This window comes from Mus pahari, chromosome 12, assembly GCF_900095145.1.
Source record: "Mus pahari chromosome 12, PAHARI_EIJ_v1.1, whole genome shotgun sequence".
NCBI classification, from domain to species: domain Eukaryota; kingdom Metazoa; phylum Chordata; class Mammalia; order Rodentia; family Muridae; genus Mus; species Mus pahari.
In genome coordinates this window covers 86,397,165-86,411,513 of record NC_034601.1, presented here as the reverse complement: position 1 = coordinate 86,411,513, position 14,349 = coordinate 86,397,165, and the positions used below count along the sequence as shown (strand labels likewise).

The window sequence follows — 14,349 nt, the reverse complement described above, 5'->3', positions numbered from 1 at the left end:
CACACACCATCAGGCTGGTCTTTCCAGGTACACACACCATCAGGCTGGTCTTTCCAGGTGCACACACCATCAGACTGGCCTTTCCAGGTGCACACACCATCTGCCTGGTCTTACAGTAGATTCTGAGGATCCACCTCGAGTCTTTGTATTTGTTTACATAAGCGATTTACTCACTGAGCCAACTCTTCAGTTCTCCATCTTCCTGCCATTGCTGTGTCTACCCTCATGGCCTGAGCTAAATCTGATTATCCCTCTATACCATTATGTGGGACTTACTGCTTCAACATGTGAATTTGGGGGACCACAGCATTCTGACCTTTATCATGCTTCCTGACTTTTTCCATGCTGCCTGTCATTGGACCTCTATATCACAAGACCACTGAGCTCTGCTCTTTGGGTACCGTTCTAACAGAAGAAATTGTCTTTTTCTCCTACAGGAACTCACCTGATGAGTGCAGTGTGAACAAAGGTGGGAAGATGGTGGGCAGCCCGGATACAGTGGGGATGAGCTACGGCAGCTACATGGAGGAGAAGCACATGCCGCCCCCCAATATGACCACAAATGAACGCAGAGTGATCGTCCCTGCAGGTCAGAGGTCTTGAGATTTTGCTCTGGTTAACAAACCATGCTCCCCAGGAAAGTCAGACCACTTTTGTCCTTTATGAGTCTCTGTCAGGGACGATATACCCAGCATTCCTGTTGGAGTTGCTCTCTGTTCCACCCGCATCACTCAGCCCCCATCTACCTCATGGCTCTGTCACGTTGCTTTTTCTTCCACTCTGTCTTCCTCTCACTGGAACACAGGCACCAAATGCTCTGGTAAGGCACATAAGGGCCAAATGCCCTGACTGGCCCACACCAGCACTCTCTGGGTGTTAACCAGGGGCAGGTAGGATAAAGGATGTCCAGCTACTGGGCACACTTTCTGTCACAGTGGTCAAAGTTATGCATAGCAAAGCTGTCATAAGCTCCGCTGTTCCCTGCTCTAGATAAACTCATCTTTGTAAGGAGCAATAATAAATGGACTCAAGCCTCTTCCCCTCCCCCCGCCCCCAATAGTATGATGTTTTCCCAGGCTCTGTCAGCTTCTAAACAGGAAGTTCAGTGTGCAGAGACTCTGGCAAAATTCAGGTCTATCAGATGTGTCGGCCAGATGGGGTCCCTTCAGGGATGTCACTACAAGACTTGATAGACCTCAGAAATGGCTCAATGACATCAGGACACCAGGGTCTTCTTTTACAGATGTGCCTTGTTTTGGCACATATAGCAAAACTTCAGAGGACACAACAATGACAGTCCCATGTACCAATAGGCTCAAACTGCTCTAGATATTTATTGGAAGGCGGATAGCATATACTCAGACCATCCATTTGGTTTTACTCACAGCTGCTGAGCTGTATACTCTGAGGCCACCTTGCTTGCCACTGTGCCTCAGCAAGGGGGAAGTTCCCACTGGGTGGAAACTGACCCCAGCCCACCTGCCCCATTGCTTTCCTCCAGAAAAACTTCATTTCTTCACCTGAGGCAAAGAAAGTCTTAGTCATGTATGATAGAGGAGCAAGCTGAACAGAGCCTGCTTGATGCACCCATCTTCTCCTTGTAGAATCATGATGGGTATCTCTGCTGTGCAGTGCTGCTTTGGGCCATCTTGTATTTCTGAAATATCATTTAAGATGCTTTGATATATCAGAGTCTTCTTATGAGAGGTCAGACTTGGGTTTTCCTCAGAGGAAAATGAGGCAGAGAATCTGTCTAGTCCAATCAGGATGTCAGCAGGTCTTACACACAGGCACCCACCCAGTGCTGTCTGGACAGGCCAAAGGATGCGTCTGCAGATGGACTCCAGCTGGCCTGGCATGAGGTTGAGGGGTGTTTCTTCATCCTAAAGGAAGCCTTTGTTCAGCGGTACCCTCTTGGGCTGCTTGCTTCATGCCAGGGTAGGCAGTTATTCAGTTAATGGTATTGGTAAAAGAGAGGTGTGGATGATTTTGCAAGCTGTGAGTTTTTCAGTTACTGGTCAAGTTCTAGGTATGTGTGTTCACACAAATGAGCGCACTCATGCGCATGAATGCACACACACATGCACACATGCTCACACACATGTGAATGGTCATCCAGCACAGCCATGGGATGATAGGGCTCCAGATGGTCAGCAGCTGCTGTCTCCATGCCTGCCTGCAGCAGCAGCAGCAGCAGCAGCAGCAGCAGCAGCAGCACAGGTTAGAGCCCACACTCCTTACCCAGACTCCTTTGCAGTGTGGAGTATTCTACTCACATTGAAAGCCTGAGAACTGAGTCTAGCTGGTTCCTCAAACTCGGTGGTAGTGCCTGCCTGGGACCAGCAGTGTGAAACAGAAGCCGTAGTTGCTCTCAAGGATTTACTCATTCTATCTCTACATACTGACCTTCGTGTCTGAGAGAGACAGAGAGACAGAAAGAGCAGAGTTAGTTAGAGACAGAGAGGAAGGGAGGGAGGGAGGGAGGGAGGGAGGGAGGGAGGGGAAGAGAGGGAGAGACAGAGACAGAGAGAGACAGAGACAGAGAGACAGAAAGAACGACAGAGAGAGAGTGTCAAAGTGGAGGACCTGGTAACTCTATGCCTAGGTAGAACCTTTGAACTTTGACTTTGAGACCCACCATCTTCAGTTCACTCAGTAGCTAAGAAGCCCAGAAAATACTCATGAGGCATAGTTATAGGCATGTTCTTATGGGTGCAAATGCCATATTATATGGATATATTTACACTGCTTCCTGTGGCAACATGAATTTAAGAAACATTGTATGTACAGACATACACAAAAATGGGATAACCTCAACCTTAGAGTAGAGGAATAGGTGTGTGGACAAAAGGAAGTGTTTAACAGAGAGGGAGCCCAGTGTGTGGTATGCATCATACATGTGTAAGCATGAAGGGGGACCAGCATGTGGTATGCATCATATGTGTGTAAACATGAAGGGAGCCCAGCATGTGGTATGCATCATATGTGTGTCCACATGAATATGTGTGCATTCCTCTGCTTTCTGTGAGATTGTATACCAGTCAGTTCAACATAAATTGAGGTACTGTTAGTGACAAACTCTCCTATAGTAAGGATCCTAGTTCGGCCTCACCAATTTTAAGCCATCTTGGAAAACCTGCAATATCAAAATTATCAAAACAAAGCCCTCTTTACAATAAAGTGCTGAATAGCTCAGGTGATGTGTTGGCTAAAACCCAGAATGATCATGTGTGCACTCTGGGAAAAGACCATTCCTCAGCCTCATTTGGTGTCAGCTCGGATTTCCATGGTGACAGATGGCACTGAGCCCAAAACTAGCTGTCTTCTATTCCGGGCCCCTAACAGCAGCCCAAACATAGTAGGTTTGACTCAGATGTCTGATCTGCAAGGTGTTGCCAAGGCTGTGCCGCAGACCCAGGTGTAGAAAGGTTGGATTCCCAGTACCCATGAAGCCAATGTTCTAACCAATATCAGCATCGTGTGTCTAACAAACGTCTGCCATCAAGGACGGTGTCCTCTGTGTGCCAGCTGTGCCTCTCTAAGGCTACTATTTAGTTTTTGGTGTGCTAATGGGCTGCTACCAATGATGGCACACACATTCTTCATCATTTTGAAAAGTTGCAAACTGATGGTCAAATACAACAGGACCTCTAGTTTTAGTAGTTGATATTATTTTTGAAAGATTTTTCTCTTTATTTCCAAAAAATAGGTGCAAAAATGTTGAATTTAAAAAACTATTTCTTCCACATATTAGATTTTGGTTTTTTTCAATTTAATAATCATCTCAAACCCATTGATATCAGCATCTTAGTGACTGAGTGGCCACACCCATGATCTTCCCTTGCTCTGCACATTTTAAGCATTTCCTGCGTTCCATCCGAGTGGACAAAGGCTCCCAGGAGACTGAATTCTTTATTTTCAGCCTCCAATTTTCTATGGCAGACATGGAAAGCCCTTGAGTTGTATCTCAGCCAGTTCTCCATGCCAGAGTACCCAGGAAGTATTCACTGAGTGGCCATTACTCATATGCCACTCTCTTAGGAGACGGCCAAAGAAAGCTGATGTCAGTAAGACCCACCCCTGTGCTATAGATGTGTGGCAGGAAAACAGACCAAAGCTTGAACTTATGACTGACGAATGTTCTGGAATTCCTGAGCAAAGGAGTCGGTGTAAGATAAAAAAGAAAGAGGTCATGAAACTTTCATTTATAGCTGTGGCGATGCCTTTCCGGTCTCCTCCATTTTCCTTGACCTCCTCCTTCTTCCTCAGCCATCCCCTGGCCTCTGGCATGTTGCCGTGCATACCCTGCCTGTGCTGTTTGGGCAGCTGTGTACCCTTCTTCCTTTCTTTGCCAACAAACTCTGCTCCCCCTTCAAGACCCCTTTACATTGTTCCCATCTGCATCCCTTTTCCTATGACACCTGACCACCTGTCTCTTATCCCGCACTTATGCTTTACTCTGTATTCCCTAAGGCATGTCTATGCTTATTTAAATAGAGACAATAGCATTTGATTCTAAAGCGGAAATGTGATGCTGCTGGCTCGTGACTCAGGCTACTGACCAATCAAAACTCAGATGGAGTGGAGTTAAAAATGCACAGAGAAGACTAAAAGTCTGTGAGGAAAGAGTGAAGCCTTTCAAATGGCAGGCTCAGCCGCAGCGCTGTAGTCAAGCCCCTGCTGTGGCTTTGAGCTTCCTGGTAGTCAAGATAAAAAGTGTAATGGGGGGAAAACGATTAAAGTTGTTTTATAGGAGAGGTGAGCTTATCTCAGCACAGGATCCTAAAAGAGCAGGCCTGGCTGACTCCCTGCAGCCGTTGTGGCTGAGCATTGCAACAGCCCGAGTCTTCTGACACATTGTGAAAAGGCTGAGTGAGTTACACTAGAGTCGGCCCAGGGAAGTCACCAACAGACACTGGGGACTCTGGTGGCTACACCATACAGGGCTTGTAGTTCTCAGAGCGGCAGAGCGCTGGCTGATAGGCACCTCCCCAAATATGGCATTGCTGAGCTGGATAGGGAAACGGACAGAGGACCAGGAGTAGAGTCCCCCGTTCCAGGCTCTGCTAGCCGGATGGCACATTGTTATCACACCAGCATTTGTTATTGATGAGGCTGAGTATGTGTAGATTACAGATTGTGTGAGCACATGGCACCAATGATAATTGTCACTTAGTGGCAGGGGTCAGAGGATTGGGAGTTGCAAGGTGATTGGAAATCTCAGGTCAATAGCTCCCTTTAAACACGGGAAAATAAATATTCAGAAAGATAAAGACACTGTCCCATTGTCAGCTGCACAGCTGAGAGGGGCCGGAGCCAGTGCCCAGACCTGCAAAGAACCCACAGTTAAGAAGCTATAATCAGTCCTTCATCTTGCTTTGTCACCCTACCAAGCACTCCTGGTGACCTCGCCCATTACATCATGTTTCTGTATGCTTGTGTTGGATTCCTGCTGTGCCAACCACGAGAGAAATGAAACCCTGAAGTCAGGGTTCATCTTATCTGTGAGCCTATGGCTGGATGGTGGTTGAGGGAACCACGTGGGGTTGTATGTAAGACTGAAGTTTTACAAAATAAAATGATGGCAGCTAACATCTGCTGCTTACACACAATTGGGCATTAGGACACAGCATTCGGGGAAATGTGTCCCTGCCAAAATACACTGCAGGAAACATTGACTGTTCTCATTCTACCGAGAAGACTCCTGATGCCAAAAGAGTTGCCCAAGATGTTCCACAAAGTGTTGTGGAAAGCCGGAATTCTAACCCAGTGCTGTGTGACTCCTATGTTAACTCTCAATCCCATCGGACACCATTACAAACACCCAAGAAAAGCTAGGAGATAGCACAGTGGGGTCTGTCCAGTTAGACTCTGTGGTGACCCTGCTGAAGTTCTAGGTGAAATAGAGAATCATGGGAATTCACAGGAAGCCACAGAACGAGTCTGATGTATTATATAAGTTGAGGGTGAAATTAGATTTCAAGTGAAAGTATAATCTATTACTAACTGTCCTTCACTACAGGAAAAAAAAATGGGGGGAGGTGCTTAACCAAAAGTTGGCTAAGTATACATATAAAGAGAAATGGATACAAGGTAACAAGTGGAGTATCAGATTCCAGGTTACAGTTTATCATCTTGGCGTGGCCACAGTGGCAGGAGCTTGGCATGGTTGTCACATTACTGCCGCAGTCAGGAGCAGAGAGAAATGCATGGGTGCAGTCTGATTGCTTGCTGGCTTGTGCTCAGCACTATCTCTCCACTTGTGAACAGCTCAGGAACCTGTGCCTAGGGAATGGTGCTGCCTGCAAGGGGCGAGGACTCCCCACATCCATCAACATAATTGATAGAAACTCCCATTGATACACCCACAGGCCACCCCAACACAGACAGTCTCTTCTCAGGTGATTGGAGATTGTGTCAGCAGTCACCGTAGCCTCCTGGATAGGGAATAGGGGCAAGGTGAAAGGGCAGTGTTACCCTGTAAGAGAACACGTTAGAAAGGACGCTTTTCTACATTCCTCTGTTACTTGAGAAAAACAGAACTCTGATGATGATAAAACCTCAAATTCATTTTAAACAATAACAAGAACTAAAGAGAAATGACGTCCAGATGGCCAAAGCAGGAGGAGGGGATGAAAGCAACATGAAGTAGATCCGCCTTGGGGTGGAAGAGTGGCTCACGGCAGGTGAGTGCATCAGCTGCTCTTGGAGAAGACCTAACCTCCATTCCCAGCACCACACGGCAGCTCACAACTGCGTGTAGCTCTAATTCCAGGGCAGCTCATGCCCTCTTCTGGTCTCTGCTAGCACTGCACACACCGGTGATGGCATACTGAGGGGCACCTGTACACATAAAATAGTTATGAGAAAAATGAATTAAATTAGATCCTAGGAAAAGATGTGGGGACAAAAGCAGGCAATTCGGGGACAACAAAATCTGAAAATTAGAGAGAACGATAAAATAACTCTCCTAAAGCAGTTATATAGTGTTTATAAAAACATTTTACACACACACACACACACACACACACACACACACACAAACAGCTAGGATGACACATATTAGTCAAAAACTAATAAAAATCTGGAAAAAAGTAAAAATAAAACATTGACAAACAAGATTTCAGATAGAAATCCTTTGGGGGATGACATAGGTTTGTCATTTAATACTAAATTCATATAAAAGGCATAAGGATGATAAATTTATGTTAGCCTAGTAACATAGCCTCAAAACAATAAATAACAATGAAGTAAATGGTCAAATCCATTTCAGTGAGTGAGCTTGATTTACCCCCCTCTCTCCCTCTCTGTCTGCCTCTCTCTCTCTCTCTCTCTCTCTCTCTCTCTCTCTCTCTCTCTCTCTCTGTGTGTGTGTGTATCTAGTTATATATACTTTTAAGCACCCAAAGGCACATTTACAAATATTGCCATGTTCTCAAAGGCCATCACAAAGGTTAGCGAACCAGAATATTAAAAATCAATGTTATAATCGATTGCTCTCTAGTACCAAGAGTAGATTAAAGTAAACCACAAACCATCAATTAAAAATTTGAAAGTTTCAGAAACATCTTCGAGGAAGTCCTTCTCTTGGGGTCAAAATTCAGTGTGTGGCATTGGGCAGTTCTGAAGTTCCCGCCATCTCCTGTACCTGCTTTGTAAATGGGATCTACCCACACCAGGAGTCCAGAGGTTCAGTCCTGTTTTCCTAGGCTAGTCTTAGATACAGACTGGCTGACTTACCCCAGGCCTGGTTACACTGGTCCTTAGATATGGTCTAGGGGTTACATTTTATTTTATTGTGCATTCCACACTTTTCATAGCCAAGAGTGCCTTTTCTGTTGGGAAGGGACAATCATTGATAATATCTCATTGATTCAGATGATGTTTGATCTTATTCAATTGGAAGTGTATGCCCGTTGAAGGGGCTATTTCATGATAGTATAGTATATTATTCACAACACAGTTCCCTTTTACCTAATTCCAGTCAGTCAGTCTCTGTTAATGCTCAACTGGATCAGAATCTTGTTTCAGGTAACTAGAAGGGTCCTCCTTTTTTATGTTAATTCATGTATTGCTTAGCAGATGCCCCCCCCCCCTCAACAGCTAGTGCCTGAAGGCCAGAGGATGACTTGAAGGAGCCATTTCTCTCCCAGAACTGTGTGGGTCCTGGGGATCTAACTCGGGTTGTCAGTCTTGGCCGCCAATGTTTTTACCCCCTGAGTCATCCCACCAGATGCAGCAGAGTGTCTTTATGACTCTCTCCCGCCTTTCTCACACACATCTCTCCCACACATCCACATTAAGAATAACATAACCTGGGAAATCTATATGATGGTGTGCTTAGATGTTTTAATATCCAGTTGGCTGAAGTAGAGGTCATAAACATTTGGGCTACAAGATACAGAAAACAGTGGAGTGTCTCAGCTCCCTCTCATGATGCAGCTCCTTGCTCTTTTGCTGTCCTTGGAACCATAATGTCATGGCTGTTTCCAAAACAGTTCTACTTTCCAGGAGGAGGCCGAGCACACTGCGTCTTATCTTATCTCCATTGGCTCATGTTTTGTTCAACAGAAGCACCTCCGAAAAGCTCTTAAAATAAGAGATAAATCAGGCTTTTGTGTACAAAGGAAGAGGCAGCCCTGGAAACTAAATAGATTATTCATCTTAGCAGAGTTGACTGTGCAAACCTTTTGTGCGGGTGATTTCTTCTCTCCAGTTGTTACTGTTGGCCAAGCGCTTTCACACACTTTATCTCACTAACTTTTCAACCCCTCCCCCCGGCCGTTCATTTAATTAGCCAAAGGAAAATAAGGTTAATTCCAGAGAAGGTAACATTTACACCCAGTCAGAGGGGGAGTCGGAGTCCAAACACGCATTGCTCTGACTCCCGAGAGAGTCTTACCCTCTCATCAGTGAGTTCTCTGCTTGGTGTAATTAAAGACACCGCTCAATGCCTCAGAAATTCCTAATGACTCTGAAATTCCACATTGTAAAGTATGACCTCCTTTCCAAGGTGCTTACCCTTATCCCTTCCATGTGACTCCATCTGCCATCTCCATCCACCATTGCTGTCCCCCATCTCCATTCTCCATTCCATCTACCATCTCCATACGCCATCTATATCTACCATCTCCATCCTTCACCTCCATCCCCCATGTTCCTCTGCCTCCTCCATCTCTATTCCTCATTTTTGTGGCCCATCCACATACCCCTTCTTCATCTCCAGCCTCCATTTTCATCCCCTCTTTCTTTGGGAAAACCTGCTGATGCTTCCCTTTGAGCCCAATTAGCTATAAGCAGTAGGTCCAAGTCAGTTATACTTTATTTCAAATTCCTTGGTTTGTAGTTTGTGCAAATACAGTTATTATTTTATTCTTGGGTGTCTATGTGTGTACATATGTGGGTATGCACTTGGAGGCCAGAGGACTTCTAGAACTCATCAAATAGGTCAGGCCAACTTACCAGTGAGCCCCAGGACTCTATCTTCCTCTGCTTCCACAACTCTGGGTGTTCACATGTTTCCTATTGAGACTTGATGAACTCAGGACTTCATGCAAAGCAGACACTTTACAGACTGAACCATCACCTCAGCCCTATTTGTATTCTTTTTGTAATCTATAATGAACACTCTCTCTTTTTTTATTCTTTGTATTTATTATTTAATTTTTTCTTACTTACTCATTTTATATCCTGCTCACTGCCCCCCTCCTGATTCCCCCTCCCACAACTCCTCCCCCTCCCCCTTTTCTCTGAGTAGGTGGTATTCCCCCACCCTGGCACTTCAAATCTCTGCAAGGCTAGGCACTTCCTCTCTCACTGAGGTCAGACAAGGCAGCCCAGCTAGAAGAACATACTCCACGTACAGGAAATAGCTTTTGGAATAGCCTTTACTCTAGTCGTTCAGGGCCCACACAGAGACAAAGCTGCATATCTGGTACACAAGTATGGGAAGGCCTGGGTCCAGGCCGTGTATGTTCTTAGAGTGGTGGCTCAGACTCTGAGAGCCCCAAAGATCCAGGCTAGTTGACTCTGTTGGTCTTCCTGTGTAGTTCCTATTCCCTTCAGGCCTGCAATCCTTCCTCCAACTCTTCTATAAGAGTCCCCAAGCTCCATCTACTGTTTGTGGGTGTCTGTGTCTGTCTGAGTCAGCTGCTGGGTGGACTCTCTCAGAGGACAACATGCTCCTGTCTGCAGGTGTAGCAGAGTATCATTATCAGCATTAGGGGTTGGTATCAGTGCCCATGGGATGGGTTGATGAGCAGCCTCTTAAATGTTTTATAACTTTCTTTTATATACATGGACCAGTAGGTTTTCAAGGGGTGACTTTCAATCTTATACATTTTTTAAATGAATGAATAAAAGTGGAAAAAAGAGCTGGGAGGAGAAAAAAACCAAACAACAACAAAACAAACAAACAAACAAACAACAACAAAAAACCTAGATCTCTACTGGAAACTCAGCCACAGTAGAGACAGACCAGATTCTCTTCAACCTGGATGACGGAGATCAGTGGGCCTGGCTCTTTTAGGTCACTCCCCAGGACACTGTTTCCCTTGCTGTGACTTGCTAAGCTTGGCCTCAGGCTTGTGCAGTCTGGAGGGGGGAGGAGGGGGTGGGCAGGGGGTTGGGGGGTAGAGGGGGCCTGTGCTGGGGCTGACTGAGCTGCCATCAGATTTGCTTTTAGGAGTTAATGGAGTCCTCCTCCCCTTTTAGATCCTACTCTGTGGAGCACAGACCATGTCCGACAGTGGCTGGAGTGGGCGGTGAAAGAATACGGCCTCCTGGACGTGGACGTCTTACTATTTCAGAATATCGACGGGAAGGAGCTGTGCAAGATGACAAAGGACGACTTCCAGCGGCTCACACCGAGCTACAACGCCGACATTCTTCTCTCACATCTCCACTACCTCAGAGAGAGTAAGCACAGCTGTCGCCATGGCTGTAGACCCAACCTCAGTGGGTTCAGACAGGGTGGTCCCAGGATCCTCTTGTCTGACCTGAGAGGACTGCGCAGCAGAGCTTCATGGTGTAGATGAACAGCGCAGTCTCTCCTGGGTACAGGGCAGCAGCCCCCTCCTGGGTTCCTAAGACCAGGAAGATGGAACTTGGCAGGGAAGTGGCCACATTCACTAGTTCCCATGATGCTTCAAACTGGAAGGCAGAAATGGCTCCCTCTTGCTGGGGATGTGCTTAGTTAACATTCTGCTAAGCAGTACGAAGCCCCTCCTCCCATCCAACCTGACCGCAGAAGGGGAGGTTTTTCATTTTCTATGGAGAGAACGGGTAGTGCATTAGTCAGCAGCAGTGTGAACCTGAAGGACTGCTGCATGATCTAATTCTGACAACTCTGAGCATGATCTGAAAGGATCCCAACTTTAAGAGGGTGGAGCATCTCCCTTGCTGTCGTTGCCTGGCACCCATATACTTCTCTCCTGTGTGGGGTCATCCCATTTGGTGTTTAAGGTATTTCCTGTACCACAGGGTTTAGACGGTTCTAGCAGCCCCCATGCTAGGGCAGGAGGTATATATATTTTCCTCTCTTTTACTTTTAATTCCATTGTTTTTTTGTTTTGTTTTTGTTTTGTTTTGTTTTGTTTTTTCAAGACAGGGTTTCTCTGTGTAGTCCTGGCTGTCCTGGAAATCACTCTGTAGACCAGGCTGGCCTCGAACTCAGAAATCCGCCTGCCTCTGCCTCCCAAGATTAAAGGCGCGCTCCACCACTGCTCGGCCCATTTCTTTTTAAAGGAAGCTCATTCTCCATCTCTTTATCTCAGTGCTGTTCTGTGTCTTGTTTTGCAGCTCCCCTTCCACATCTGACTTCCGATGATGTTGATAAGGCTTTACAAAACTCTCCACGGTTAATGCATGCCAGAAACACAGGTAATGCCAGCCCCTCCCGACCCCGGGGCAAGCTTAGGTTCCTACCTACAGGTGCATGCTTTAAAATGAAACTCAGAGGTTAGAGGTTAGAACACAGATGTGGGAGTGAAGCGATTGGGCACCTGAACAGTTCCTGTTATCTCCACCATAAGCCCGTAGGCCATGAAAGGATTTTTCTTTTCTTCACTATCATTCTGATCCCCCAGCATACTCCAGTGCACCAGTATCATTGCCTATGGAGACCAAAAGCTCCCTGGTATAAATGGCCTCCAGACCCGTTGCTCTCCATTTTCCTTTCTAAAGCAGGGTTCTCTGGGACTCCTTGGTATTTCACAGACAGCTCTGGGTGTTGGACTTGCCTCGGTTTTATCTTCTGCACAGATTTGTATGTTTGCAAAGGGCAGTGGAAGGAATATATCACACTTTACACAAACCTGAGGGAAACTCCTCTGCGAATACACAACTGGTCCCTGATCCAGCACCCGCCTTCCTGTCTCCAACTACAGGTTCTATCTACACTTGTGTCTATCGCATGCCCGAGCCTTGCAGGGATGGACAAGGCACTTGGTCCTGATTAACCTTCCTCCATCTCTCAGTGTATTTGGGGTTCTCTTTGTATAAACGTGTTACCTATGTTCCAAGTACACATCTACCTCCCATCCTGATGGTATCACTGGTAGATGCAAGGCCATTTGCTTATCACCCACTGGATTAGCCAAAGACCACTTCCTGCCACACCCTACTAGCCCCCAGCTAGGGATGAAAGCATCAGGAGTGAGGAAGAGGAAACCTCTTGTCCCTTGCAAGCAAACAAGCCCAACCACTGCTCGCCCTGACTGAATAAGATAGCAGCTTACCAGTCATTCTCCTTTTACTTTTAAATGTCCAACATCTTATGAATTGACCCTCAGTGTGCTTACTTGTAGGAAGTAGCTGGTTTACCTTGGTCTTCGGTATTGAAAACCAGTGTGCTTTTTTAAACGTGATGTGAGATGTTCTAAGCTCCCCCTTCTCTATCTGTATCGCACATATGAATATGCTAATGGTCTTGTGGCCAAAATTAGCAAAGAACTTGGTAGAATCATCCCATCTCAGGAAACACATTAGAGCCACACAGACTCAACGTTGCACGCATTTAGAAATTCTTTAACAGTGACTAAAAATTCCGCAAAAGTTCAGAATTCATTGATTATTTTTATTATAGCCAAATATAGAGACAATCAAAGGACAAGGATGATAAATTTCTAAAGGACTGAATGTCAAAGCGGAAATCTCCTCATCTGGGGAGATGATGATTTGATTGAAGAAAATATGGAGAATCGTGTATTTGAGTGGAGAGGTGGATTGATTTTTCATACATTCCATGTAGTCTTAGGCAAAGTGTGTACACTTCTTCCCAAAATCTGTTAAAATATTTTATGAATCGTATATAATTGGCAATAGATAAATAATATCTGTGCCACAGATAATTTTAAATAAACTAAGATTGCCAGTGGGACATGGGTGGGGCTCTGTCAAGAAGTCCACAAAGAAATAATAAACGCAGCATGATATTTCGTGCACAAGGGAGATTCACTCGTGTCTGAGCAGAGCTCCTGTTTGCCATGTGCTCCACTGACGTTTCAAGGCCCCCACCCCCTGACGTCACAGGGCGAGGTGCTGTTGCTCAGGTGGAAAGTCACCGCAAAGGACCTTCACACTTTGTCTTTCCTTTTGTCTGCAGGGGGTGCAGCTTTTATTTTCCCAAATACTTCAGTATATCCCGAAGCTACGCAAAGAATTACAACTAGGCCAGGTACGCTAACACCCTATGTGATTGCTTCATTGAGAGACTCTCAGATGCCCTGCTTAGACCCAGGACCCCAGCCTGTGACCCCAGGAGTATGCTCTGGACCTGACAGGCAGTGCATTATAGCCAGTCTTTCCCCTGGCCCTGTCGAAGGGCAGCTGAGATTCAGCGATGCTGTATTCAGAGTCCACAGTAGAGGAGCCAAGCTGTGGAATCAGAAACAAATCGGGGCCTTAAGTAGTAGTTTCAAGTATTTGAGCCAATGCCTAGGGTAACAACTCCTTGCACTCTCAGTTAAGAGGAGAATTGATGAGCAGTCTGTCCTTCTGGGGTGAGAAAGCAATTCCCAAATCGCCGATGACTGATTCTCATCACTACGCGAGAAGCCATTTTTCAGAGGAGAAGCATCTGGCATGTAATATTTACATCGGCGTCATACTTTATGCCTTTTCCGATGATTGAATTAGGCAATTAATTTACATATCATTCATGCAAAAGTAAACATTTACCTAATGCCAAGCACAGAATTGGCCTCTGGGAGTGGAAAGCTGAACCAGACTCCAGGCGGTGTCTGTCTTCAGAAAGCTCGCTTGCACATTCCGCTAGGCTTGTGGGTTGGTTGAGTGCCTCGTCTGGGTCTGACATGGGGGTGCTACAGCGAGTGGTAGGAAGGCTTAACA

General features: G+C 45.9%; 1 protein-coding gene across 4 annotated transcripts in view; it reads left to right on the top strand.

The window, feature by feature from the left end:
* Erg (ETS transcription factor ERG) overlaps positions 1-14,349 on the top strand; it is a 102,004-nt gene that overhangs the window by 71,124 nt on the left and 16,531 nt on the right. For 2 of the 4 annotated variants that reach the window (XM_021208955.1, XM_029544704.1), the window contains exons 3-6: positions 438-589; positions 10,714-10,917; positions 11,800-11,880; positions 13,604-13,675. In XM_021208955.1, the coding sequence (XP_021064614.1) occupies positions 438-589; positions 10,714-10,917; positions 11,800-11,880; positions 13,604-13,675 (509 nt within the window). The remainder of the gene's footprint in view (positions 1-437; positions 590-10,713; positions 10,918-11,799; positions 11,881-13,603; positions 13,676-14,349) is intronic. The other 2 variants (XM_029544706.1, XM_029544705.1) reach the window with 1 other exon arrangement.